This window comes from Buteo buteo, chromosome 24 (assembly GCF_964188355.1).
Source record: "Buteo buteo chromosome 24, bButBut1.hap1.1, whole genome shotgun sequence".
NCBI classification, from domain to species: Eukaryota; Metazoa; Chordata; class Aves; order Accipitriformes; family Accipitridae; genus Buteo; species Buteo buteo.
This window is the reverse complement of record NC_134194.1, coordinates 6015538-6040441: the sequence shown is the minus strand read 5'-3', so window position 1 is coordinate 6040441 and position 24904 is coordinate 6015538. Positions and strand designations below refer to the sequence as shown.

At 38.4% G+C, this 24904-nt stretch overlaps 2 protein-coding genes across 9 annotated transcripts in view; one reads left to right on the top strand and one right to left on the bottom strand.

The window, feature by feature from the left end:
* The window catches only part of MAPK9 (mitogen-activated protein kinase 9), a 40112-nt gene extending 16276 nt beyond the window's left edge, over window positions 1–23836 (top strand). For 4 of the 8 annotated variants that reach the window (XM_075056891.1, XM_075056892.1, XM_075056895.1 and 1 more), the window contains 5 exons: window positions 3299–3481; window positions 4408–4532; window positions 5064–5127; window positions 6750–6821; window positions 7603–14749. In XM_075056891.1, coding sequence (XP_074912992.1) covers window positions 3299–3481; window positions 4408–4532; window positions 5064–5127; window positions 6750–6821; window positions 7603–7745 — 587 coding nt within the window. In that variant the 3' untranslated portion in view covers window positions 7746–14749. Of the gene's footprint in view, window positions 1–3298; window positions 3482–4407; window positions 4533–5063; window positions 5128–6749; window positions 6822–7597; window positions 14750–23455 lie in introns of those variants that run through there. The other 4 variants (XR_012654326.1, XR_012654325.1, XR_012654324.1 and 1 more) reach the window with 4 other exon arrangements.
* LOC142044209 (rho GTPase-activating protein 24-like) lies at window positions 16417–19764 on the bottom strand. Its single transcript, XM_075056410.1, has 2 exons — window positions 18761–19764; window positions 16417–17555 (listed from the first exon to the last, which is right to left on the bottom strand). The coding sequence occupies exons 1-2, from the start codon at window positions 19012–19014 to the stop codon at window positions 17348–17350; spliced, it is 462 nt and encodes a 153-aa protein (XP_074912511.1). The 5' UTR covers window positions 19015–19764; the 3' UTR covers window positions 16417–17347.
* Window positions 23837–24904: the final 1068 nt, after the last annotated feature.

Here is a 24904-nt window from a genome sequence, read left to right as displayed (position 1 = left end):
TCATTACCAAGTTCCAATTATAAAAATTGGAGGAAAACCAGTTTCATCCTTTATAAATAATATCTTACAAAGTAGTAGTGTTGTAGGACTAGACATTCAAAATTGATCAGTAAATAAATAGAATCCAGATGATGTAATTAAACCATGATTGCCAGTTATGGCTATAGGTTATAAGCTATAGCTACTAGTGGTCCAAAATTTTGAAGAAAGTATATTTTTGATCTTCAGCAAGGAAAAGTTGAGTCCACTGCTAAAAATATCAAGTACATGTTCACAGATACCTAGGTATCTTATAGAGGAGGACTTTCAATTTTAATGCTAAATTTCATGACACTAATCTTCAGCAGTTGATCATGCATTATTTAGTAGTACAAATGATTAATTGTTAAAGAAGTCTTTTTGTTTTCCACCTTTCTTCCTTTCTATACTTATTGTTTTGCCTTTTGAAGCCTTCAGACCAACCTAACACAATTCTTCATGTATGTTATATGTCTTTCACCTGCATGTTAGCATGGGCTATTTTGATTTATTCATGAATAAATGAAGGAAATTTTGTCCATACTTGTTGAATATGCAAGTTATCATTTGTGGTTCTCTGGAGATCACTGAAGCTCCACCAGTCTATGTTCCAAGGAGTTTCCTCCCCCAGTATCTTAGTGAAGTGCATAGCTGTACTTACAGGATTTTTTACTTCTTGTAAGACTTTCATTTCTCTTTAACGTGAAATACTGGTAATTGTTCGTGGTGTTGAAACTTTTCTTGAGTGATAACTTCTTCAGTCAGATTGTCACTTTTATTTACTTTCAGCTGCAGGATTGTTTTGACAGTGTGGTTTACGGTGATGGTGGTGTGCACAGCCATGAAGCTTTCCTTTTGTTTGAACTGTGTTTTGGGTTGGTTTGTTTGTTTTTTTAATGTAAATTTTAAAATGTCTTAGTATTTGAGGATTTAAAGCAGGGAACCAAGTTCAGCATGTTGTCTAATGATGTGCCCTTGGCTATCTTCAGGAAAACCTACTCTTAGAGTCAATAGTTTGTATTTTCCCATACGGTCATGGGGATCACCGGGATACTTGCAGCCGTGCTCTGGGTGGAATGAAATGCTCTGCATTGCCAGGGCAATGGATACACCGAACCTGCTCCTGGCTGGTGCTGCAGAAGCCCGAGTTACTGGCAGTTGCTGTTGCACTGGAAATGAGAAATGTAGAAAAAGCAGGCAACGTAGGTACCCAAGATGAAATCATGGAAAGCCTAACAGCACCAGAGTGTATTTAATGCTGTTTCTGCCCAGGTGGTGAAGGAAACTAATTGCCTGACTGATGTAAACAGTGTAAGGGGGTATTCATGCTTTCTTGGGAAAAATCATGCTTTGTGATTGTAATAAGGACTCTGTTTTCAACTTCTCTTTCTCCAGAGTCCTAAAAAGTAGGAAGTGGGTAGATATACTTGGCATGGGCTAAACCTCTGGTTACTTTTGACCCCGAGGTCACTAGAACAGGAAGGGTAGTTTTGTCTGCAGGTTGCAAGGTTATTCGCATAGCATGCTCTGTGTGCTTTACATTGAAATTAAGGTTTTTTCCCATTTAGGTTTTTGATAAGAGGCTTAGCTTATTTCAAGTCCAACCCTATATTGGGGAATTTTTAATTTTTTTAAATTTTTCAGTATCTGTAAAGCACTTGGAAGCAATCCAACTGAGACATGGGTTTTTTCCATTTTTTTTATTACTGAAGTGGGATAGGCCATTAAGTTTTTCTGCCTTCCCCCCCAGTGCTCTGAGGGCACAATAGACTGGTATCTAATTTGATTAGCTGACTAACCAGACTGCTGTTACTCAAAGAAAAAGCACCTTCTTGAATCTAGATTGGTGGAGATCTCGCAGAAATCAGTTTTCCAGCTAGGAACAAAATTTCCTGATGTATGTTAAAATTTTTCTTTGTACGTGCTTTGTTTTAGCATGAGAGTTAACAATACTGACTTTTAATTTTGATTTTAATATAATTTTTCCGTTGGACTGTATTCAATAAGCAAATATTTTCAATCTTTGTATCAGAAGTCTAAAGTCTTAGCATGAAGCAGTGACTATACATATATTTCTAGTTGTATTCTTGGCACACTAACTTAAATAAAAGCACCTCAGTGTTTTTTAAATACATCTTAATTCGAAGCGCAGCATACTTTTGTTACAAAATCTGTCTATGAGAATGGATACGAAAGTGCTAGATTATGAATTTAGCTATGAATGTTTGCAAGGTCGATGGTTAGACTCTGCTGGAATTGCACAGTCTTTTTATCAGGAAAAACTGTAAAGTGTAAATCTGAGTAAACTTAAATATCAGAAATACTAATGCAGTGTCTTCTCAGTGTGATAAGAGCTTTGTTATCCTGACTGGGCTCATTCAGAGCGGACTCTGGTATCCCTCTGATAACAAGTGTCACCATGTCTAGGGGAAATGCTTTCCCTTGAAAGAGGGAGAAGGGTCAGTCCAGAAGAAACATGAGGCAGAATTTCAACTTGTGGCTTGTAAATACAATTCCTATAAAATATTTAAATTCTGAATTTCAGAACAGAGTAGTCTTTGAGTATTACCACAGCTGATACACAAAAGACCCTGCTAAAAACTTATAGGAATCTGGATTCATTGTTCAGAACTCCTTTGAACCTTTTCTGAAGTTGAAAATTAGAAAAAAAAACCCCAACCAACCAAACAAAAAAACCAAACCAAAAAAAACCAACAAAGCCCCACCCACCATCCAACCAGCCCCTCCCAAAAAACCCTATAACCCAAAGCCTAATTTCTTTAGGAGACAGGCACAAAATTCCTTACTTTGAATGGGATGTATTTGTGCTTTAGGTTTTTTCATGTATTTTTCCCTACCTTCAAGTATCTTAAATGTTTACGGTATTATGTTGTATTTCAGAGGATTCAACAGCAGCCTTTCTTTTCTGTCCTTGTAGGTTTTTTGCTATGGATACAATTGCCAAATAAAGCTTCCTTTGGGCTCTGAAATAGTATTGCTTTCAATACTAGCCAATAGATAATAATTAATAAAAGATACTTAAGCATAATGCATTGTGCAGCACTTCTAGCCTGTCCTTAAGATTACAAAATCTGAATCTTATTTTTATGTCAATCTAGCTTTTTGCATGACAGCTCAGAATACTGTTGATGCTAGAATAAAGTTCATATTTGTGTCCTTTGTTCAAGTTTTCATTAACTTTTCAGATTTCTGTAAGTGATATTTTTGTATAGTGCAGACTTCAAATTCTTCAGCTGATTTTCCTAAAGATATGGTGCAGATATTGATCAATGGAATAAAGTTATTGAACAATTAGGAACACCATCAGCAGACTTCATGAAGAAACTACAGCCTACAGTGAGGAATTATGTAGAAAACAGGCCAAAATATCCTGGTATTAAATTTGAGGAGCTCTTCCCAGACTGGATATTTCCATCAGAATCTGATCGTGACAAGTTAAAAAGTAAGGGGATTTTTTTTAAGATGTTAATTTAAAATGTCTGCAATACATTTAATTAAAAAAACCCCTAATATAAAATGTTTATTGCAATAGGTGTCAACATTAGAGGCTGCATACCTTCTGTTTCTTTCATTTGACATGTCCTGAAATCTTAATAGTAGTCATTAAACACAGAACTACTTCCCTGTCCATAGTATTCTGTTTAATTCTCTTAATTCTAATCCATTGGATAATGTCTTTTGTTTAAATGTTCTCTGAAAGTAATACTTGTTATGGAGGTTATTTGTCCTTATCTTTTTCTAGTTGATGTGTGCATATAATTCATTTTGGCTATATTTTGACTTAAGATAATTACTCATATAAGGTGGTGTTTTTTTCATTTTTATATTCTCTAGATGGCCAAATAATTTTTTTACATGAAATAACTTGTTATAGCCTATATATTTTTACAGTGATCTTTCAGACAAAAAAGAAATGTCAGTGAAATGCCATTGCAACAATGGGTAGCCAGTTATCGTGCAGTAACACCTTTAAAAGAAAAACTAATTTGATGTTACAGAAATGAGATCATTACTGTACCAAGATGTATTTTTAAAAGCTTATTAAAAATGTTTAGTGTGTTTTATGTTCAGTAGTTAGTGCCAAATAAACTGTGACCCATGTAAACAGCAGAACTATTCAAAACTGAGGTTGGTTAGTGTCAGCTGCAGGGTTTATTTTGGATAATAACAAAAAAACATTTACATTAAAGGGGTGGGACCTCATTAAAAAAAAAAGTAGCTGTATAGGAAAGCTTGGATTTGTGGGCCTGTTTTTGCAGTGAAGTCTGTTACAGTGTATGTCCTATGTTCCCAGTATTCGTTTTCTATGTCAGGCATTAAACTCTACAGGTCTTTTACATGTATGTTCTTTTCATTTTTGCTTTCTAGCCAGCCAAGCTAGAGATTTATTATCAAAAATGCTTGTAGTAGATCCAGACAAGAGAATTTCTGTAGATGAAGCCTTACGTCATCCTTATATTACTGTCTGGTATGATCCAGCTGAAGCAGAAGCTGTAAGTTTGCATTTAAAATAAATCTTAAGACATCAGTTTAATAACTTTAAAGAATACTTTTAGCGAAGAGCATGCTTTGAACTTATTCTTCAGGTAGCAAAAGTCACACGTAAAGCCTTCTGATCAACATTAGGGGCAGAGTCACCTGAAGAGCAGCTGCTGGAGTGGAGTTGATGTAATTTTGAAAGTGGTTGTTGGTGGTTGCTTTTACTTTACAGGAAGAGTTGCCTATGTGGTGGTAAATGAGGGCTTTTTGAAAAGGGGACTTTCTCTAAGGCACCATAAAGCCTTACAATGAGTTCAATTTTAGTTGATGCTTTTAAACAGCCTTTCAGTGGGAGGCAAGACTTAAAAGCAAATTCTGGAGTTGTAAAATGAATGTCTTTTATGTCTTTGAGGTATAGGGAATACACTGCCAAAGATGAAGGTAACAAAATGCTAAAAAAGTTGTCATTTTTAGGTTTTCTTAGTTATGATTGGTTGTGCTAACTCGATGTAGTAGATATACTATAGACTTTCTTTTCTTTGTAGCCTCCACCTCAAATCTATGATGCACAACTGGAAGAAAGAGAACATGCAATTGAAGAATGGAAAGGTAAAAAGTGAGCAAGACAAATGACATTTATTGTAATAACATTAATGTGTGGCTTGCAGTACATGTGTGCTGGATTGTGTAACTGACTGGAACCCACTATTCCAGTCATGCAGTACTGCCTGCGGCAATAGGAAAAGAAATCAATAATGGAAAAATGTTCTATTTGGAGTGAATATCTATATATACACATGTATGTATGTACATATACATACATGTAACATTCTGAAGTCTATTCAACAAAATGCTGCAGTTTTCATTTTTTTTCCTGAGTATTTTGTTGTTGTTAAGTGTTTGTAATCTCTGGGTTTTTTCATGATAGAAGATTGTCTAAAAGAGAAACACGTGCCTCTTCGCAGTGTGCATTAAGCCATATCTCTTGACAATATTTACAATTAATTTGTTCTAGAGTTCTTAAATAGCAGAAAAGTTTTTGGTGGGTTTTTTTTCTGTCATGATTGCTTATTTATTGACCAAATAGGTTAAACTGTTGACTTAAAGAATAAACAGAATTGTGGTATGGAAATCAATTACACCTCATAGTTCTAGTCAAAAACATTAAGTGGTGAGGCAGTTCAGATTTTACACATCTAGTATTAGAGGACCAAGGTTGATAGACATCTTTTGCTTAGTACTTTGAAAGTCACTTGTTTTGTAGAATAGCTTTATAAATTTCAGGTATTCATTCTGGTTTATATATTATTTTCTTTAGGGCATGCCTGTACAGGTACACTTCAAATTATTTTGGATTAATGCAAGGTGGAAAATTAAAATGGATCAGTTAAATCTAATTGAATCCATTTGTAAATGTTGTTGCTCAGAATTAGACATCTTAATCTATTTAAGTATTGTTACTCTTAATTACATTAAGACTAAACTACTTTGAGTTAACTTGAAAGTGTAACTTAAAGTGTACCTGATGCTCTGCAGCAGTAATAATCCTTTTGCTCTAGAAGGGGCTGAAGTAAGCCATCTTGCATGAACCATACTACAGACATATCAAACAGAATAATGGATGCTCCTTTAAAGTTACAGCTCTAATTTTTTTTTGTAGTTGTTCATGAGCCTCTATCCTAAATTGTCCTTGATTAATAAATGAGGGCTTTCATGCAATATATTAATTGTTTAACCTGCTTCAGAATTTCCAGACTTTCCTCAATGTATCTATGGAGATTGCTCTTTAAAGACATTTGTGTATGGTTTTGTTATCAAAGTAAAATTTCCAAAGGGGTTATCCATATGGTTTTTAAAAACCAAATTTTTTTTTCTTTTTACAGTTAATATTAGTGCATAGTAGGTATACATAAATTTTGGGGGTGAGATGGCTGTTATTTTTGAATGGGCAGCTAGTCTATTTATAAAATATGTTGATTTTGGTACATGCTTGGTGTTCTTCTGCGATGCATAAAGAAAATTCATAGAATTCTCTAATCATTGCTGTAGGCCCTTTTTTTTAAAAAAAAAAAAAAAAAAGGAAAATAAATACCTATACTGTTGTAGTTCTAGACTGACCCTTAGCCATGTCATTGTACCTTTACACATATGTATATTGTATACAAATCCTCTGTGATCTTACAATGTTTTTTCTGTCTTATCTCTCATTCCTTCCACCCTTCTCTCATAAGAATTAATATACAAAGAAGTAATGGATTGGGAAGAAAGGAGCAAGAATGGTGTGGTAAAAGATCAGCCCTCAGGTTAGTCATTGTTTCAGTAGTTCTGTAACTATGCTACGTAGTGCTGATCTGTTGCACTGGTAAATGAAGAAATCCTGCTTAATAATCCAGGTAGGCGAAAGTTCTTTTATTCAAGGCTCTTGATTCTGATCTGCCTTTGGAGATCAATGTGCAATAGTTTTTCATTGTTATGAAGTAAGCTGTAGAAAAACTTAAGAAGTCTTGTGTGTCCAACACCCTGAGCTGCCTTCTCCCCAAAGGGCTCAGTCATCAAATGAAATAATTGATACCATGGTACATCACCTGCTGCATAGATACCTTTTATGCTGAATGCTTACTCTGTGGCTTTACATGAATGAGTCCCTTTCATGCAGGGTTAAACATTGTTAGGTCTTATTTAAAGCAGTTAATAGTGCAAAGTATTTATGCCCATGATTGAATCCTTGATGTTTGCTGCTGTTCTCTTGGTTCAGTCCTTGGACTATTGTACTGTCTTTTATTAACTGTATCTATTAGATTTCTTGATACTCAGGTCACTATTCACACCATACATTGCGTGCCCCCCCCCCCGACCCCCCCCCCGCCGCAAGAGGGATTAAAATAAAAATCTCCTCTCTTAATGTTCACATTAGGTTTTGAGTGCTAGGGAACTTAGTGCTTGCTTTTCTACTGTTTTATTAATGTCTTTATTTTCTAAGGATTTCTGTGGGGAGAGTGATGCTCACAGCCTATAAGTGTGGTTATTTGTACCTGCAATATTGTCTTGCCTCAGATTTTATTATGTTTGGTTTACTTAGCACAGATGCAGCAGTGAATAGCAACACGAGTCCTTCCCAGTCATCATCTATCAATGACATTTCATCCATGTCAACAGAGCAAACATTGGCCTCAGATACAGACAGCAGCCTCGATGCCTTGACAGGACCCCTTGAAGGATGTCGATGATCAGCCAGGATTGCAGACTTGATTTTGGAAAAGAACTCTTGCTTCCATTGGGCCTGAATTGCTTGTAAGTTAATGGAACCAAGTAGAAAAACTCCATGTTCTGCATGTTGTGCTAAAGTAATGCCTGTTTTTTTTACTCAGTTGTTATGAAATTGCCTGCTTAATGTTGTAGAATGAAAGCAAATCAATGTCTAAAGAAAAAAACCTTAGACACTATTATAGGCTTTTGTTTGTTTCAGCCTATTTCAGGTGAGCAGTTATAATAGACTTCTAGCCAATAACTCCTCCTAAGTGGGTTCATGAATCTTCAGTTCCAACTGGCAGGCTTCTGTGACACAATGGTTGTTTACATTTTAGTACAGTATTGCTCGTTAGTAGGTTTTTTGAATGTATAGTCTCTGTGAAGTTTGTTTTAATGTGTGACTGTGGCGGTTTGCTTTATTTAATGACTGGAGTGTTGTATGTAAGTGTGAACTCACACATTGAACGGTCTCAGTACTATGTTTAAAGGGCAGTTATTCTTCCACATAGCACTTTTTTTTTTTATTGAGCCCTTTCTGTCTTCACTTTCCAACAATTCTGTATCTTCTTGTAGAAGAGATAAACATGAAGTTTAAAGAAAACAGCCATTACTTTGTATTTCACCTATGAGTATGTGTCTCTAACTTCTTCATTTTTTTAAATGTGGATGGAAGATACAGTGGCTTAATTAAATCTTAAGGAAGGATGAGTGACTTATCTGTGAAGCAATGCCTGTTTATAAGGGGAGAGAGTGCTAAAATGGTCTGTATTTTCTAGCTTGTGATACTGGTCCTTTAACAAAAACAAACAGAAAAGGAAATTATATCTGTGATGCTCTTCATTCACTGCAAACTGATAAAAGGACAGATGAATTGGAGAGACTTGCAGCCTCAAAAAGAGCTGCATAAAGGTTTTCCTTTTTTTATGGGTCCATTTTTTCTAGCGAGTAATTAAAGAAATAAAAATACAGTAGTTTTGAATCACTTGTAAATTAAGTATTTAGTTAACAGAGCTTAGCTCTATTCTCGCCTTAGGAAAACCTATCCATTTGTATTGGGGGAGGAAAACATATTTAATACATGTTTTCTAAATACAGTGTCAGAGAAGAGGAGGAGGTTATTTGCTGTTTCAATACAGGCTTATCAATACAGTTTTCAGAATCAGGTAACACAAACATTGCCTGTTACATTGCGCAATATGTTGAATGGAAAATGCGTTTGCAGTAGAGTAGGGCTTAAATTGCTTTTACTACTTGCTTGTGAATTTGTGCACACTCACTTTGGAGTGCACAGGTGTGAAGTTTTGCTAAAGGATCTTGTGTGTGCATGCGTGTGAGATTAAACTATATAACTATAAGAGTAATAGAGATGTACAAGATGAGGTAAAACACCACTTTCTTAAAGGCACTATATTTAGCTGTTGATCCAGATACTCTTGACTTGAATATATAAATAGAACTTATAAAATATACTGGCCCAGCCAGCCACTGCATTACTGACATATTTCTCTTGTAAAAGAAAATTGTCTGTTGTTTCTGACCCTACGATTTGAAAAGCACCAATTTCTCTTTGTGCAAATGTTGTTTTTATATGAAAATTATACCCCTTCTTAATAGTTCAATTTGCTGTAGCAAAAAATATTAAGGTTTTACTGTCCCAGAAGGTTAAAAAAATTTAAAAATTAACAAAATAGTTAATATGATTTTAATTTCAGAATTGTCATCTGGAATCTTGGATTTTTAAAATTCTGTTAAATTGAATTGCAGGATATTGGGACTTGGGTTATTTCTTGTTGTTTGGTTTTAAACCTACAGATACCTTAGTTTATCCTTGGATACTGATGTTATATGTGAAATACTTTTAGTGCATTTTTGTCACTGGAAAAAACATTTTAAAATACCTGTTAACCATATAGCAGAACAGTACAGGTTGCTGTTCTTCGGCATTTTTTTAATCCTTGTTATTTGTGTAAGTTAAAATTACTGAAGACACCTATTCAAAATGAACATTAGTGATTCACTATGGAAGTAATATACTGGAATTAATTTTTCATTATTTTTATCTTTTTCAATGGAAGTTGCACTGTGCTATGTTCATTTTAACAGTTACTGCTTTAGAAGACAACGCAACAAAGATGGGGGGGGTTCCATGTGTTTTGGGTATTTGCAGAGTTGAATTTCTTCTACTGGACTTGGGCTGCTCAGAGCAACATGGAGTTGGACCAGATGACCTCCAGGTCTCTTCCAACCTAAATTATTCTGTAATTCAAATTGTCTTTAATGTTTTTAGCACAATGCCCTATCTCCATGATTTGAATTAGTATCTGACCTTTTCCTAGTACATACTGTTAGCTTGAATATGTATTCTTGGAACAAAAAAACCCCTGAAATTAACTGTGTTTATTTGTAAATCTTGTAGGAAAAGCTGTCTCATACCTTATTTTTTTTAATGTTGTCTTGCTATGGCATACTTTGAAGCTTCAAAATTTTACAGAAATGTTACTGCCTTCGGAGCATGCTTGAAATGCCTGTGAATATTGTGAATTTTGATTCCAGTATAATTCAAAACCAAATTGCTAATAACCTGAATGAACATTGATCTCAAGAAGGCACATAGGCAGATTATATTCAGAAAAACACGTGCAGAATAGATGCATGCTAAAGTTCCCATGCTGTTTCAGTGTGCACATACAGACTATAAATGTACTGCATGCAGATTATATACATACAGTTGTATTCCTGACTGCAGATTAAGTTCAGTGCCATGTTTGTGAAATGGTCGTCAATGCTGTGAGAACCTCATCACTGATGGAAAACAAAATGCACATGTAACTTGATAGGGGTTTAAAAGTTTAGAGAGTTTTGTGTGCAATATAATCACTTTTATTCCTAATACTAAAATCATGTATGTAAAGCGATGCAATTGACCATTTTTTTGCACTTTGGCATTTATAAATATTTATATGTATTTAAAGATTAAGAATATGTGAGAGTGTGTATACATATATATATTGAGAAACCTGCTCAGTTTTGTAAACATGAATGTTACTTTTCTTTGAGAGACTTTGTATAGTGTTAACACTACTGCAGTATACATAAACAATTTATGAAATATGACTAAAAATAAGTGGTGGTCAACATAGATACAATCTGTAATCTTAACTGCTCACCTGAAAAAAAAGAGGGATCTATGGCTATCAATCAGATTATTTACCAGAAACATTATGTTAAATATACGAACACTGAGTAGCTGAATGGCATTGCAGAAATGGAGTATGTTTCAAACAGTTCATTTCATCTGTGCTCATATCATTTTTCCTCAAAAAAAAAACCCAAACAAAAAACCAACCACCCTTAGAAAGAGAAGCTTGGCGGTTTTTGAAATTCTGGATAAGCAGCCTGTAAGTGTGCTTTGGGGAAATACTGTGATATGACAAGTCTAGGTTTTTTATTGAAAAAGACAAGAAATGAATGTCAAAATTAAGGCTTTGTCTGCATGGATCATACAAAATAAACTAGTCTAATGACTGGAAACTAGTGTTTGCAAACAGCCTTTGAAGTTTTGTAATGTTTTGGGTAAGGGTTTGCATTTCTTTGTCACAATAATGAAAATTAAACTCAGCCTTAACTAGAAATTAACTAGTTGGTTGGTAAGTTTCAAAAACTGTTAGGAACCAGAGGGCTCTTGATGTTTTCTTTGTCTATTTTAAATCCTAACAGAGCATACGTGTTTATTCAAAATTAATTTAAAAAAAAAAAAGTGATTCCATATGTTTAATTTTTTTTTCCAAAAGGAAGGATCTTAAATGCTAAATTGGTTTCCTTTTTAGATCTGACTGTATTTGGCTTATAATTTTAATTTTCTGAATGAAGTAGGATCTAGACATTCAAAATACAGCTTACACACCGTGTCTCCAAGAACTGAGTGAATGACCCTTCTTTTGGCAGAAGTGCAGTCTTCTGGTTTGGTGTGTGCTGGAAGTTCAGATGTTAAAGTGCAGACAAATCTTTACTGAACATAATGCCGTTTTGGAGTACGGGTTCAGTCTTGCAGCAATACAGTTTGTGTGGAGTGTTTCATTTGAATTGTGACACTTGAAATGGAAGTACTTTAAGCGTGGTGGGGGGTAAATGCTGAACAGCCTTTGTCTGTATATTCTACTTATGTCATATGGATTCTATCAGGGCTTGATGCTAAACTTAGTGATACCATATACTGGGAACCAAATTCTTTCCTGGGTTGTGTATTGTGTAATTCCTGCTCAAAACTGGTTTTGATCCAGGGACACCTGCACCCAGATGCAGAATTTGGACTTGAGTTCCTATAGATGAATCTAGCGATTTCTTTGCTTTTCCAGAGTGTCTTTGATTATTTTTTTAACATGTTGAAATATGACAGAAAAAGTGTATTCTGGCTCATTATTTTACATGTATTTTAGATTGTCTATTACAGGAGTGGTAGTGATGTTCTAAAAGCTTATTACACAACTTAATCAAATCAGTTTTATTTTTTGCCCGCTCTGCATGCTAAAAAAGTCTGGAGCTAAACTAATGTTTTAAGTAAACCATCTTTTCTCATATTAGTGTTGGAGGAAAGTGGAGAGATAACCATCGTTTCTGTTTGTGTTCTATAAAATGACTATTTTTGTAGCTAAAATTTTAGTTGTTGGATTTCAATCCCACAGTGTTGCTTTGTGGATATAAATTTACCCGGGTCCGCTATTTCAAACAGTATGTGTATAACAAGTCCAGTATAAAACTAAACCAATAAAATGCACTCTTCTGCAATTTGTTACTGAAAATATTGCAAATTATTTTGGTCCAAGAATTCAAAACAAAATAGAGAAGATACATTTAACTAAGTTTTTATTCCTTGATGCTGCTGCTTATTTTTTGAAAAGGTGCTTGCAGTTTTGCACAAAAGAAATCAACTTTAATTGCTGGGTTTGAAGCACTTTAGGATTCTTCTAAATACAACCAGTATATGGTGTAAAAAGGAATGACATAAAATGTTTAATATGTTTAAATTTTGGTTGCAATCTTTGCTATTCTGATAGATTTGATCAGCCTTTTCCTTTAAATACAAACCTGTTTTCAGAGATTTTAAATTAGAATTTAACACTTAGTAAGAGATCATTTGAGAAACATCTTATACTCAAATGCCTGTAGGGTGACTTGAATAGCAATGTGACTACCTAGCCATCTATTATATCAAGATCCAGCGATGTTTGTTCCTATAGCAAGGTCAGCTAGCTATGAGCACTAGGATTCTTTTTCTTAAACAAAAACTTTTTATTAAGTTTTGGCTATGCATCATAAGGTAGTTGTATATGCTGTGGCAAGGCCAGAACATCTGCTTATTGGGAGTCCTCCGCAATAGATGCTCTATGAATACCACAGGAAGACAGTGTCCCTGCTCTAAAATACTAGTCTGAAACCCTGATACTTTCTAGGGTGTACTTAAGCAAGTACACATGTATTTGTTTCCCAGGCTAGGTCTGTAGTTCAGCACACCATAGTTTCTTAGGATAACAAAAGCAGAGGAGAAAGTAATAGGGTAAGAACAACATTTTATGTTCACTACCTGCAACAGTAGTCATTTTTGTTACTGATAACAAAGCTAATTTAATACCCGTAAGCATATGCTATTGTATTGTCTTCTAATGGGGAAAAACTTTTTTGAGAAACCAAGTGTGTCACTAGCTTTTCTATGAATTCAGATGCTTAAATTGGTGCTAATTTTTTAAAAGAAAATGTAACAGATGGTTAGCAGTGTATTTGTCTGTTTTTGATACCTATATTTTCTTAAATGGTGGCAAGCCAAACTTTATAAAATTACTAATGTGCATTTTCAGCTTCATCAGATTCCCAGATTTTCCTGAAGTTAAAATGTTTAAACTTTCATGGTAGTTACAGCTTCTTTGGAGCTATTGCTTTCAGGTGTCTTATACACTAGTAAAATGAACACAGTTAGGAAAGATAGCAATACATAACTATCCCTTTCTTTAAATTACATGACATGTTGGGTTCCCCAGGTGGTTTTAGCAGTTTAGTGTAATCAAGTTACCTAATTAAGAGAAACCACAGATAACCTGTGTGCAGTTAACTCAGTACAGTGAAGCCTTACCAGGTCATTAAGGTAATTTATAAAGATTATACAAATTTTCTTCTATTTTAAAGAGGGAATAACAAATAGAAATAACTAACTGTTTACGTACAAATTCAAATGTTAATTCCAGAGAATATATTCTATAGCGTACTCCTGAACACATGCTATTAAGGAGTATAATAGGCTCCTTGAGTGATTTGTTATGAAATCCAGTTTTATCTAATGACTCAAAATAAACCCCCTCCAAAAATTAGTTCTTTGAGAGTTTCTTTAGAAATGCCTTTAGGTTTTAACTCCCTTCAGAATGCTTTATATGTCTTGTTTTGGCCCTCTTTCCCACCTTCTGTTTACCAAACGTCACAAAAAGTAGCATCAAGCCCTATCACTTGTTACAGTGTTCTGATTTTATGGCCTTAATATTAGTTATAGTATGGTATATAATTTCAGAAGGAAGATGTGCTTTGAAGTCTAATTATACAGATATATGTGGCCTATTCTGCCTATGAAATTAGGCTTTGATTGTCATATCTCATTTTTGATGCTTGTGCAATAGGAACATGTTCCTTTCAATGCAGTGGCTATTTTGTCTGATGCTGGACTTTGTTTTCGGGATGACTAGAAAGTTTTCTGGGTTTTGTTGTTTTGGGTTTGTTTTTGTTTTGTTTGTTTTTGTGGACAGTAGTCATGCTTCTTTGTTTTTTGGATTGATTTTCTTTAAGGAAACTAGAATTTCATAAGGAAAACTGTCAATTTTTTCTGAAGTTCTAGTTAAAGCCTTGTTCTGAAGCTTTGGGGGTTTTTCCCCTCCAAAAACCTTATCGTAAAACAGTACTAAAGCCACTGTAAAATTACAAATAAATATGTATACTTAAGAGATTTGAGCAGTTTGTCTTATTTACTGTAGCAATGTTTTCTTTTTCTTGATTCTTCCTGTGTTGAAGTAGAATGTTTTATGTAACCAAAATGATGTATGCTCTTAGTTATCTTAAAACAAAAAGTTTCAGTTATCACTTCAGCTTCCAGTTAACCAAAAAAGTAAGTGTTGGTATGAAAAATGAATGAAGAACAGCTTTAAGAGATTGGTTGGAGCTGCTTTCTCCTGCTCAGCTGGAACATTTGGGACATTAACAGCACTTGGTTTTACTGCCAAGTGTATTTTGGTTTTTTGTTTTTTGTTTTTTTTAAATTGCAGAGGCTTGCCTGGTAATACTGACAGATCTGTATTTCCATCCATGTGCTTAAACAGTATCATAATTAGATTGTCAGACTTACTTGCAAGTTTCAGATAAGCTACTGGCTATATACGTGTGTGTATATATATGTACATACATAAAAGGACTTTGGAAGAATTTTCTCTTCACCTTGTACCCAAACAGTGTTGTTTCATTTTGTTCTTACTGAACAAGACAGAGGTACAGCTAGCTTGAAAAAATAGTTCCATTGTACTTATTTTGAGGAAGAGGTAAGTATTCTTGCAAAGAGAGTGATGAGGTTTCCAGGCACTTTGCAAAGCTGTCTGCTCTAACTCTGGGAAGATGAAATAAAACTTAACTGCTACTTTATCTAGTTGCTTTTCATGGAGGTTTTCTAATATTAGATGAAGGATTGACATAGCTGCCTTTCTAGATATATGGCTAGGGCTCTCAGCCACACTTTGGCACTGTAAAAGCTTCACCAATGACAGTCTGAAATAATTTTTACAGCAACATTGCTATTTCTTGTGTGGAGAACTTTTGAAGTTCTATCCCTTCTCTACAGGGCATTGCAACAGAGTATCTGGATAAAGCAGGGGTGCCCAGCAGATCCCAAAGCTTCCCTGTATTTGATGATAGAATGTTTTTCAGGTTGCCTCTTCAGCTACAGAGAAAGATCAAATTCATTAAATAGAGAACAAAAAAAACCAATGAAGTGGGATGATGATGTGCGTGCAGTACCTTCCTTGCCTTACGCCATACCTTTTCTTTATATCTCCTGCAAGTTCTTGAAGTTGGCAGGATAGTTCTAGGTAGGTAAGGAGGGAGGGGAACTGATTAAACAAGACCCAAATAACTTTTGAGGAAAGTGGGACTTCAGAAGTTGTTTTTTTCATAGTAATGAGGTCTCAGAAGATGGGGGGAGGGGTGTGTGCATGGAATTAAAATTAAAAAAACTGCTCAGTTCACAATTACTTGGTATGAAGGTAAGGTGGCAAAGAAACAAGTTACGGTTCAACGATGCGCTTGTGGAGACCAGGCAATGTATGGAAGGGGTTGGCCAGCGTGCACTTGTGAATAAAAGGGCCTGCAGCATTGCCCTGGGCATGGAATAGGGCAGGTTTGCTTCACTCCATGAGCCTTGTGGGATAAGACTCTGGGTTTTTTGATTCACTCGTATTTGATCTTAAAAGAAGCTGCTTGCTTGTCTCTGGGGAAGAAGAAAAACTTCTGTGCAGTTTCTGCTTACACATCGTAAGCTGTTTTAGTGAGATACTGAGTTATCAAGTAGATGGGCACTCTTACATTTAGTCTGGCTGAAGAGCAAATAATGAAACACATGTTTTTCTCATATAAAGTATAATTTTAAATTCAGTACAGGTTTAAGAATACAGATGCCATTGTTCATGTTAAAATTCTTCTGCAGTGGGTTAAAAGAACAGGTTATTTTCTTGATATTTAACTGTATATGTCATTAATGCTGGTATCAAAACAGTTAACACATTTCTCATGTGGACAGAAGTAGCTCTGATGAGATGTGGGTGAGGGAGTCTACCAGTGACTGTCTTAAGAATGTGTTCATATGGGAGTCCTGTACGGAGGCTAATTATAATCCAGAGGAGCAAATGGCTTTGGAAGAGACCTCTTCCTTCTCCATGAATGCATATCCCTTCAGTAAGAGGACAGGAACTGCACAACGGCTCTGGATCCCAGGCACAGGGCTATGTGAGAGTGCTGGTGGGAACTATAGGGAGGTGCAAGTGTGTTGTCTCATTTTTTTCTCTGTATATGTCTTTACCTGAAACAGCTGACTTTGGGATGCAGGTATGAGCTCAGCACTCTAAAGACCATGCAATAATAGCTATGTGACTTCTGGGGTGGCTGGTAAAACACACTCCAGCAAGCATGGCATCCCTTCAGTAAAAACACTTGGTCACTTAAGCATTTAGTGCATCAGTACAAGACTCAAGGGTAGCCAAAAAACACCAGGGTGCTTCCCCAGCACGCTATATAGGCTGGCTTGGGAGTTTGGTAGTGCAATGTGTCTGAAAGATTTTTCCAGTGGTAAGAGAAAGCATCCCTGGCATAGCAGGGTGGTGCAGAGCTCCTGGAGTTCAGGGATCCCAAAGTGTTTGTAGCAACCGCTCACTTTTGTAATTGACAGCCTAGTTTTTACTGTTGGGTTTCGTATTTTACCTCTGAAATGGGAGTATGTGCTGAAATCGGGATGTGGCCTTTCTCTCTCCTACAGTTTAGCTCAATTTGAAACTGAACAAGCTGTTTATTTCCATCTGTTAATTTCCCTGAAGGTTTCAAAAAACTCTTCCATTTCTTTTTGGAGCATTTCATTTCTTCTCTCTGCATCTTCCTTTGCTCTCTCTGCATTTCGCATTTTCATCTCCACGAGATTGTACCGCTTACGCTGCTGTCCCAGTTTTGAATGCATACCCTTAATCTCTGACTGCAGCTCTCTGTTCCGCTGCTCCAGGCTGTTGGAAGGACAGGCATTGTAAATTACAGGATTATTTTTTTTTCCCCTTTCTTAATGACGCTATAGGCTTTTTAAAAGCTTTTAACATACGTTCCCATAAATACAAGTATTGTCATCCCCAATACTTTTCCAATTTATGGTGTTACATATTAAAATAAAAGCTGCAATTTTTAGTTATCCCAATTTGCAATAAATATAAATAACCATATAGCCAAAGGAGTCAGCTTTGGGGTTGGGTTTTTTTTTTGTAGTGGAATACAACAGTAGTCTAACAACAAATGGCAATGCAACTTATTTTAGGAAACACTGAGGATTCTGCTTAGATTGCAGTTCCCTTGAACTGCAAAAGAAAACATAAGCAGAATACAGCAAAGAGATTTAGGGGGAAAAAAAGCTACAAACCTAGGAATAGCTTCTTTTACTAAGAAGAAATTGATGAATACTTCAAGAAATTAAATGGATCTTCTTTTTCTTTATGCAGTGTTCAAGGCAAAGTGTAATTCAACATTACCCACTTGCCATCTGTTGCAATGATGCATGTTGAGGTATTTTATGATTTAATCAAGTAGTTAATTTGCACAATATACCTGTAACTTATAACTAATGAACAATATTATATTTAAAATGTTCATTCCTTTTAACTACACAATAGAAAAACAGTACTATTTGGAAAACAGAGCCTGGAAATGTTTTTGGTGGTTTTTTTTTTCTTGATAACAAGCTATGGCTAAATCTCTATTAAATTTCTAATCTGAGAAATTGGGAAAATACTTATGAACACTTTCATCTGAGTTGTTAAAATTCATGACTTGCAATTTGTAAAGAATAATGACTTACTGCTAACGCTGCCGAGAAGCCTGCACGTTTTTCCCTAGAGAAAAGCTTAATATTGGATTAAGGCAAAAAAAGAAAAATACACAATAGACCAGAGGCTTTTCAAGAGCTCTGCGCAACCCTGCAAAAAATCTTAGAGATGCTCTGGAGTTTCTCAAGGACCCACATGAAAACGAATTCGAATAACTCTGAATAATTGCTAACCTAATCCTGTAATGCTGGATCCTGGGTGACATTCACAGTGGTATGTGGAGGCACTGACTGCAGCAGCATCCATAGACCTTACTCACAGATACGGGTCCTGCAGCAGTTGTATACAGCAGGAAGAGATGCCTTCCCTGAAGCCTCATAGTTTTCAAAATCCGTTACCTTGCAATTTTAGATTCGTACTCGGCCTTCTGTCTGGACATCAGCATCTTCAGATTTGCCAGGTGGTGCTGCGGGGAGGTTGGGTTTGCTGGCAAGTCGCCGGAGGAAGCAAAGCTGTCGCTGTTGTCCACTGGGACGTGTCCGGTGGTTTCCTGATCCCGCAAAACATGACTTACAGCTGTGTTGGTTTCTTGGGAGTCTTCTGGGTGGGCAAGTCTTGTCAAATATCTTGAAGGAGGATTTTCCTCAAACATGGTTTAGCAGCGGGAGCCTGCTGAGCGTGCCTCGCCAGCACCACCCGTGCCCTCCGGGCGTTGCTGAAGACTCAGTGCCTTTTCTGTTTAGAGGAGACCTTGTTTTCGCGTCTGTCTCGCTCTGCCTTGTCACAGGCTGTGAGAATTTTCTTCCTCCCCACAGCTGTTTGAAGCTTTTCAAATACTTGGAAATAGTCCATTTTGTTGGAGCCTGGATCTTATTTCAGGCTCCAGCTTTGCTTTTTGTACACAGCGGGTTGAGGTCTTGAGCTGCTGCGCCTGTCTGTTGCCCGCTCGCCTTTATCGTCATGGTTGGCTTATTCTCATCTCCAGGAACAACTACTGCTTTCCTACCCTCGGTCTCTTTGGTGTAGCTTGTCTGACATCTGTAGGTGGCCCGTTTGACAGCTGTGCACCCTTGACTAGTTTAATTCCTGGGCTGGGAAGGTGAATTCTGCAGCACTAGCCCTATCCCGGGGCTGCACAGAGGGACCAGGGTGCCCGCTTTGCTTGTGCTCCCTGTTGCAGGCATTAGAAAAGAAATGTGTTATATCTGTTTTGGCTGCACTATATCTAGTCGGTCAGGCGTGAGGAAAATTGCATGCATGTAGAATGGCTGGCTGTGCCACCTCATCTCTGGTGTATTTGCTGTGTCTCCTTCGGAGAGAGCAAATCGTCCTGGTGCAAGGGAGGGAGGCTGGTTCCTCTGGTCACGATGTCTCAAGGACAAGAAGCCGGAGGTTAAGGAAAAATAGGCCACTTGTCAGTTACAATTCAATTCCTCTTGGAAAAACTATCTGATGTGAGTAAATATGGAGTGTTTATTTTAGCTGCCTGTTCTCACAAGAGAATCGAGCACAGTACAGAAATAACTTGATGATAAAAATGAAGAGCAAAATATGCATGCAGTTTAAATGCATATCTCAAAAATAATGGAGGTGGTTTAAAATAATCTGGAAAGTTGTTTCTTTTCCCTGCCCCCCACCTGTTCAGTCTCTTGGTATAAGAAGTGAAAATGAGCTGGTGTAAGTGAGGTTGGATTTCTGTAAGTGTTTTACTGGTCTCCTCTGTGAAAACCACTCCTGGTTTTCACTCTGCACACCTGACAAGGCTGTGATGTGTTCCTTGTTCAAGTCGGGGCTGGGAGGTTATTGAGACGCTTTCCCACTTTAACCTGCGCTCCCTTCAGTAGGCAGAGTCCTTAGAAATGAGCAGGCAAGTAGGTGAATATTTCAGGAATCTAAAGAAGGCCTGGGGTGAGGATTATATAACAAAAAGCACATGAGACTTTAGCCTTCTGAGGGTGAGATGCTGCACTGGAGGAAGGTGGGGAGAAATCCACTCATTTGATTGCACAGAAGTCAAATAATAAACTGATGTAAACCCCACCATCAGCACCCCTTTCTCCCCCCACAACACTGCAGTTGCTGCTAACCTAAACTTTTCCTCCAGAAAAAAAGATATTCCTGGAGTATTAATGCTAGTGCTTTACATGAGTTCTGTGTCTATTAATAGTCTAACAGATGGCTGTAGTTTCTGATGAATCGGATTCGGTTTCATTGATTAATCTGTTTTCTCTCCACCCCTAAGGAGAGAGGCAGCAGCTGGTGCCGACCTGCAGCTGCCATTGCACAACCGGGAGCGTCTCTGACCCCGATTCCTGCAGGCACCTCTGCTCGAAATGATTTGGGCATTGCTGCCCGTTGGGAGGCTGGTAGGGAGCAAGTCTGTCACCTCTGCTAAGTCAGGATGGAGAAGCGGGACAGCCGAGGGGTCTCCGTTTGAGAGCGGACGGACTGGGAGGAGTCTGACCTTCGCGATCCCCTTTGGGGTTACAGTGCTGTAACAACCCCACGTGGGTGAAATTAAGCAGGATGTAGGAAATTTGGAGAGCTGTGCTTAAGGCGTGTCACCTCTGGGCATGGTCACCAAGCCAATGTATTACTGGAACTGGTCTGAGTGGCTCATGTGGGAGGCCCTTTGGAGGCAGGTTTTCAGGACATGGGGCAGGGAACAAGCAGCCCTTAGTCCCGTGCCTCTAACGCCAGAGCTGTGTGTTGGCACTGAGACAGCAACCAGTTCTTTCTCTTGACGCCTGACCGCTCACAGAAAGTGTAAAACCACCACTCAGATGTGGAGCCAACTGTGTGATAAGGTGACTGGGCAGAACCACGTGAAGATGTAGTATGTCGTGCTCTGCTTCGCCTTCCTTACATGGCTTAGCACTGACTTGGGCACTTTGTTAGCTCATACTCCTCTGGGAGAGCTCTCTTTATTTCTGGATTTTGCAAATTACTCACCTTGACGTTATCTTGGAGCTGATGTGCAAAGAGAAAACGATGATAGATGGAAGGAGTCCCCTTCCCAGCTGCCCCTCACACACGCTCACTTCTAGTGCTGGTGTGGCTTCAGAGCAACGTGAAGCACGTCAGCGCTGATGCTGTAATGAACAGGGCGGCCAAGAAGGATGCGGCTTCTCCGTTTTCTCCTGCAGGTCAGTGCTGGCAGTGGGACTTTATAGCAGGAAATGCAGGAAGAAGAATACACCCTGGGTTAGAAGCTGACAGCTCCTCCATGACAAGTTATTAATGCGTGAGCTGGGCTGGCAGCGTCCGAGGGGAAAGAGGAAGAGTGAATAAAAAAATTGCACTGAAGGTTGCTGCACGGGGGCCAGCTTCAAGGGTGGGATGAAGGTGAGGGAGCAATGCAGAGCATCCCGCCACAGAAAACAGTTCATTCAGGCAGGAGACTGTCTTCTGTGTGTCCTGCAGTTGGGTTACGTACCCAGGGTACAGAAGGGTTTGTGCGTCTCGGGTGGCTTTCTGTGGTGTATGCCAGTACTGACCACTGATTTCTCAGAAATCATATTGCTGAGATTCTTAGACAGTCCCATAACGCCTTTTTTATAGGGTGGCTGCCGAGCTCCAGGATAGGAACTTGGAGTCCATCAGAGCAGCATTAACAGGGTATGACGGCTGGAATCTCATCTACTCTGTGCTTCTTCCTCTCCTAATTAGAACCTTGATCAGGCACAGCGTCATACAGTGTTGATTCCCCCCCCCCCCCATCCCTCTGGATTTACATTTATTCATATGCCATGTTCTCCTTTCACCTTCCCCATGACTTCTCAGGGAAGATTGCTTGTATTAGTTTCCTGACAATTTAAAGGTCAGCGGTGAAGAGAGCTGTGTATTTGTTTGCCCCGAGGCAGAGGAAGAGCTCTGTTCCAGACTCTCAGCTTGCAGGGAGCTGGGATGTTTTGAAAAATTGTTTCTTATTTTGGACCGACTTGGGATGGAGTTTGTGCTTCTCTGCGATGACCTCTCCCTGGAGCACAGAGATACTGCCATGTGTGGTTAAAATTTAACATGCTTGAAATAGTTCCTCCAGGCGAGCTGTGGGATTCAGCCTCCCTCAGTTCTGGTCCTGTGCCAGCTGCCTGTTTCCCTGCATCGCCTCCGAGCTCTAGAAGGGAGACCAGAGTACGCTCGCTTCGCCTTTTGTAGGGTATCATTTGCACTGCAGACAGATGAGATGCAACTGTTCCAAGAAGGATGTCAAATTGCCCGGGGATGTGCGCGTCTGAGGTTACTGCCTAGATAAAAGCTCGTAATTTCCTTCACACAAGAGCTGATGATAATTGGACTCTGGTTTTGTAAGCCGGGTTTATCAGCACTTTCTTCTCTTCATCCTGGTGGTAGAGACGAGCTCAGTTAACAGCAAGGGAGAAACCAGAGTCAGCTGCGTGCAGCTTGCGGGGCATCTCCTTATGCCAGCCTCAACTGTTTCGGTGTGTTAAAATGGCTCTGTGTAGTGCGTGTGGGCAGCCAAAATGCACTACCAGGTGCCTACCGGAACAGTTGGACGAGGTAACACCTAAAAATGAGCACTGTGCTCCTGAGTCACCCCGCTCTTGATGAGCTCCTGCAGTTGGGCTGGAGAAGGTGTCCTGATGTGGGGAATCACCGTTGGGAGGCTGCTGCCCTCTTCAGTGGGATGCAGTCAGAGCTGTGGCTGTGATGGGTCTGAAGTTTAATAATTTCAGACATTCTCTGGGAAAATATTTTAATTCTGTTTGCTAACAATGATACACTCTCCCTGAAGTGTCTCTGCTAAACTTGATATATTTTATAGTTACTTTGGAGTGTGGTTAGACCCATACATTTGTATCAGTTGTTTGCTTGCACACATTTATTCAGACAGAACTTCCACACCTTCTTTGTGTTGTAATGAAAGAAACAGTTCTCATGGACTGACCTTTTACAGAATGATATGTCTTGAGCTATGTTTGGAAACCAGAACCTGATAAAAATGCATGAACTGATTTTTGTATTAAATGAAACTACCTGTAGTCAACATGTTTTGCATCTAAAATTTACTTCAGTGCTGTCTTGGTTTGCCATTAATGAATTGAAAGGTTTGTTCTTGCTGTTTTTTCCAGCCTGAAGTTCCATGATGTTAGAATGGTGAATCCCAGTCTCATCTCTAATTTTATTTTTAATTCATCTGCAAGAAGAAAACAAGTTTCCTGTGCTTTTTTTTCAAATCCCATTTGGTCTTTTTAACTCTGAATGAACTATTTACTGCACTGACTATGTGGAATAAATGGAAACAAAGAACATGTTTTCTCTGCACCTGCAGAAGGAGGCCCAGGACAAATTATTCTTGGCTGGGACAGACTCAGGTTCCAGGTGCTTGCTGACTTCAGGAGCTTGAGTGCTTTAAACTTTTGGCAGCAGTCCTGTATTGTTTGATAGCAGTCTTTTTTGCAAAGAGAAATAGAAACAAAATAATAAAAAGCAAACATTCATAACTTGCTTTTGACAGTTAATTGATTTTTTGATCTTTATTTGCCTTTTTAGGACACTTTTTCTTACACAAAGGTGTTGCCACATCCCAGTACAGAAGGAAGAGGTGCACACGGTTCGGTGCCATAAGAACCTGAGCGTTTCAAGCTTTGGGGCTTGTCAGGAATATTGTATGTTGCCCCATCTGCGTAACCTAATGTTTTTGTGCATAGCTACAGAGGTCTGCAGCTAGATAGCATCACAGAAAAAAAAAAAGGGCACTTGCCTTTGGGCAGCTGGAAGCTGCTTGAAAAATAGAGCTGGAGTTTCTTTACTGTGACCCCAGCAAAGAGCTGGGAGCATTTTTTTAGGGTTCTTGGGTTTTTTTGGTGGTGTGGGGTTTTTTTTTTCCATCAGGGCTGCAGCTGACTGCGGTATCACCCTCTTCGCCACCAGAGCCAGGTTATGTCCCTGCAAACAGCCGCTGCTCAGCTGTAACGCTCTGGGGCTGGAGCTGGCTGGGGGCTTTGGAGTCCTTCCCAATGGGAGACGCTGTCTAATGGAAGGGGCTGTTGCTGCCAGAGTGCAGGAATGAGTGGGAAGGGAAAAATGACTTTTTTTTTTTTTTTCTTTCCAGAGCAGAAGGGTAGTATTCAGCTGCTTACCCACTAGATGTCATGGTTGGGTCTGGATTTGCACTGCTGTGGCCAGCGCTGCCTTAGCCCAAATGCCTGGCGAAGAAAAATCGCACAATTTTGTCAAGCTCGCTGGCAGCTTGTGACCAACATCTTAAAAAAAGCAAGCCATAAATTAATTTTCATCACTTAAACGAGGACAAAAAGGTTGGTGAGGGGGAATATTTAAAAAACAGAGGTTCCTGGCAGGAGAGGGCACTGTGTACTTTGCTATATCCAAGGGAACGTGCATTTAGGATGAGTTTATTTTAGGTGGGAGGTTGTGTAGCAGCAGAGCGGCCACCCTATTCCCCCTGCAGTGCAATACAGGCCCCATGCCATAGGAAAAAGCTCCTGAGGAAAGAGCTTGTGAGCCCGGAGCTGCTCCCTGCTCCTCTTCTCCCACCATGCTGGTTTTTAATTAAAACC